This window comes from Pelophylax lessonae (assembly GCF_965119305.1).
Source record: "Pelophylax lessonae genome assembly, chromosome: 4".
In the NCBI taxonomy this organism is placed as follows: Eukaryota; Metazoa; Chordata; class Amphibia; order Anura; family Ranidae; genus Pelophylax; species Pelophylax lessonae.
In genome coordinates this window covers 645218360-645221543 of record NC_138771.1, presented here as the reverse complement: position 1 = coordinate 645221543, position 3184 = coordinate 645218360, and the positions used below count along the sequence as shown (strand labels likewise).

Sequence of the window (3184 nt, the reverse complement as noted above, 5' to 3'; positions counted from 1 at the left end):
TTAAAACTCATCTGGATAGCAATGTATTGAAAACGTATCCTAACAAAATTGACTGGATAAACATCAGATTAAATGCTGCTTTTTTTTTGCCATCAACCATAATTGTGAGGAGTTGAACATAGTGGATTTTCATCTGCTAGAACCTAAATTATTACGTATTTTTATGTTCTCTTACTAGGTAGGCTATCACAATAACATAACCTATATTGTACTAACAGGTTTTCCAAATATGAAAAGCATAAAAATTATGTTTTTCTTGGTGCTTTTTTTCATATATTGTGTTACTATTTCTGGAAATCTTTTTATTGTGGTTTTATTTCATCTGAGTAAAACACTTCAGTCTCCCATGTACCTCTTCATTACCCAACTATCATTGTTTGATATAATTATATCTACAGATATTCTTCCCAATCTCCTTGATATCATCTTACATGATGGATGTACCATGTCTCTTGCTGGATGTATCATGCAGTTCTTTTTATTTATATATGCTGAGGCCTCAGAGTGTTTTCTACTGACTGTGATGTCCTATGACCGGTATTTGGCCATCTGTAAGCCCCTGCATTACAACTCTTTAATGAACCAATCAATTTGCATTAAATCAGTGATTGCCATTTGGTTACTGGGTTTTACAATGACATTGGTTGATTCCATTTCTTTGTGTAGTTTATATTACTGTGGACCAAACATCATCCATCACTTCTTCTGTGACTTTGAACCCATACTTGAGCTTTCCTGCTCTGACACTTCATGGATCCATAATCAGATCTATGTAGTAGGTTTTATCTGTGCTGTAGCACCTTTTATACTAATTGTTATATCATATATCTATATTGTTATAACCATCCTCAAAATTAAATCAATTACAGGAAGAAAAAAATCCTTCACCACCTGCAGCTCCCACTTGACCGCAGTGTGCATTTTTTATGGGACGCTAATCGCTGTGTATTTGATTCCAACAAAAGGACAACTAGATATTCTGAACAAGGTCCTCTCTCTCTTTTACACTGTGATGACGCCATTGCTTAATCCGATCATATACACATTCAGGAACAAGGACTTTAAAAAGGCTATTGATAAAATAAAATCATAATTTAGAAAAAAAAAATTCAAATCTGATAGAAAAATAAATCTTAAAACAATTCTTCCCAGATATATACAGTATATATATATATATATATATATATATATACACACACATATACAGTATGTATATATATACATACACACTATTTTACCGAAAGTATTCGAACACCTGCCCTTTACACGTACATGAACTTTAATGGCATCCCAGTCTTAGTCTGTAGGGTTCAATATTGAGTTGGCCCACCCTTTGCAGCTATACCAGCTTCAACTCTTCTGGGAAGGTTGTCCACAAGGTTTAGGAGTGTTTCTATGGGAATGTTTGACCATTTTTCCAGAAGCGCATTTGTGACGTCAGGCATTGATTTGGATGGGAAGGCCTGGCCCGCAGTCTCCACACTGATTCATCCCAAAGGTGTTCTATCGGGTTGAGGTCAGGACTCTGTGCAGGCCAGCCATGTTCCTCCACCACAAACTTGCTCATCCATGTCTTTATGGACTTTGCTTTGTGCACTGGTCCCAATCATTTGGTGGAGGGGAGATTATGGTGTGGGGTTAATTTTCAGGGGTTGGGCTTGGCCCCTTAGTTCCAGTGAAGAGAACTCATCAGCAAACCAAGACATTTTGGACAATTTCATGTTCCCAACCTTATGGGAACAGTTTGGGGATGGCCCCTTCCTGTTCCAACATGACTGCGCACCTGTGCACAAAGCAAGGTCCATAAAGACTTGAATGAGTGAGTTTAGGATGGAGGAACTTAACTGGCCTGCACAGAGTCCTGACCTCAACCCAATAAAACACCTTTGGGATGAATTGGAGCACAGATAGTGAGCCAGGCCTTTTCTCCAACATCAGTGCTTGACCTCACAAATGCGATTCTTGAACAATAGTTAAACATTCCCATAGACACACTCCTAAACCTTGTGGACAACCTTCCTAGATGAGCTAAAGCTGTTGCAAAGGGTGGGACAACTCAATATTGAACCCTACGGACCAAGACTGGGATGCTATTAAAGTTCATTTGCATGTAAAGGCCGGCGTCCCAATACTTTTTGTAATATAGTGTATGTGATAGTATAATTTAAATAAATCTTGTATATGTCAATGTTTAAGGAAGTACTTCCATTTTGGGGTTGCAATTATAAACAGGATGTGCCCAAATTTGCGTATGTTTTTAGTGAATAATTATCCTGTACAAATCATTTTAATGAATTGATACTGTAATAAAAAAGTTTTTATTATAAAAATGTCTTGGTGAATCATTCTGAATGAAGGTCTCAACATCTCTTAAAGTCCTATTGTCGCTTCTAAAAAAGTTTCTCTGGGATGTGGTGTTGATTTTACAACGAAAAAGTTGCAAAAAACGGCATACAGCCTCCACCAGCTGAATGTCGCTGTCGAGCAGGGCTTGAGGACCAGCAAGAATGTATGACCGGATTATAGTTTTAAATAAATCCTGGCTGATGATACCAAAAACAACATTAAGGAATTACAAGGATTGTAATAAAAATTGGAAGGAAGAAATGACTATAAGCAGCAGACTGAAGCACTTATCTCTATGTCATTCTTCTCTTCTGCTATTAGCATGCTCCTAGCAATATTCCTGACTGATTCCCTGATGTCACATACCTGGTTGAGGGTGAGTTGATGAAAGGGCTTCCCTTAAACCTCATGTCCCATTTCCCTGCTATGGAGTATATCTCTACTGTTTAACCACTTTACCACCGGAGGATTTTCCTGCTTTACATCCAGGCCACTTTTTGCGATTCGGCACTGTGCAACTTTAACTGACAATTACGCGGTCATGCAACGCTGTACCCAAACAAAATTTACGTCCTTTTTTCCCCACAAACAGAGCTTTCTTTTGGTGGTATTTGATCACCTCTGCGCTTTTCGTTTTTTGCAACATTAATAAAAAAATGCGACAGTTTTGAAAAAATATCAATATATTTCTACTTTGAAAGTTAAAAAATATCCAATATATTCAATTTTTGTCATATATTTAGGCCAAAATGTATTTAGCTACATGTCTTTGACAAAAAAATTCTCAATGAGTGTATTTTTAACCGCTTTAAGACCGGAAGATTTTACCCCATTCCTG

General features: G+C 37.3%; 1 protein-coding gene across 1 annotated transcript; it reads left to right on the top strand.

Annotated features, from left to right (window-relative positions):
* Nucleotides 1–346: 346 nt before the first annotated feature.
* Nucleotides 347–1093, top strand: LOC309553984 (olfactory receptor 5G25-like; the record flags this gene model as incomplete). Its single annotated transcript, XM_082255503.1, has 1 exon — nucleotides 347–1093. The coding sequence occupies one exon, from the start codon at nucleotides 347–349 to the stop codon at nucleotides 1091–1093; it is 747 nt and encodes a 248-aa protein (XP_082111629.1).
* Nucleotides 1094–3184: the final 2091 nt, after the last annotated feature.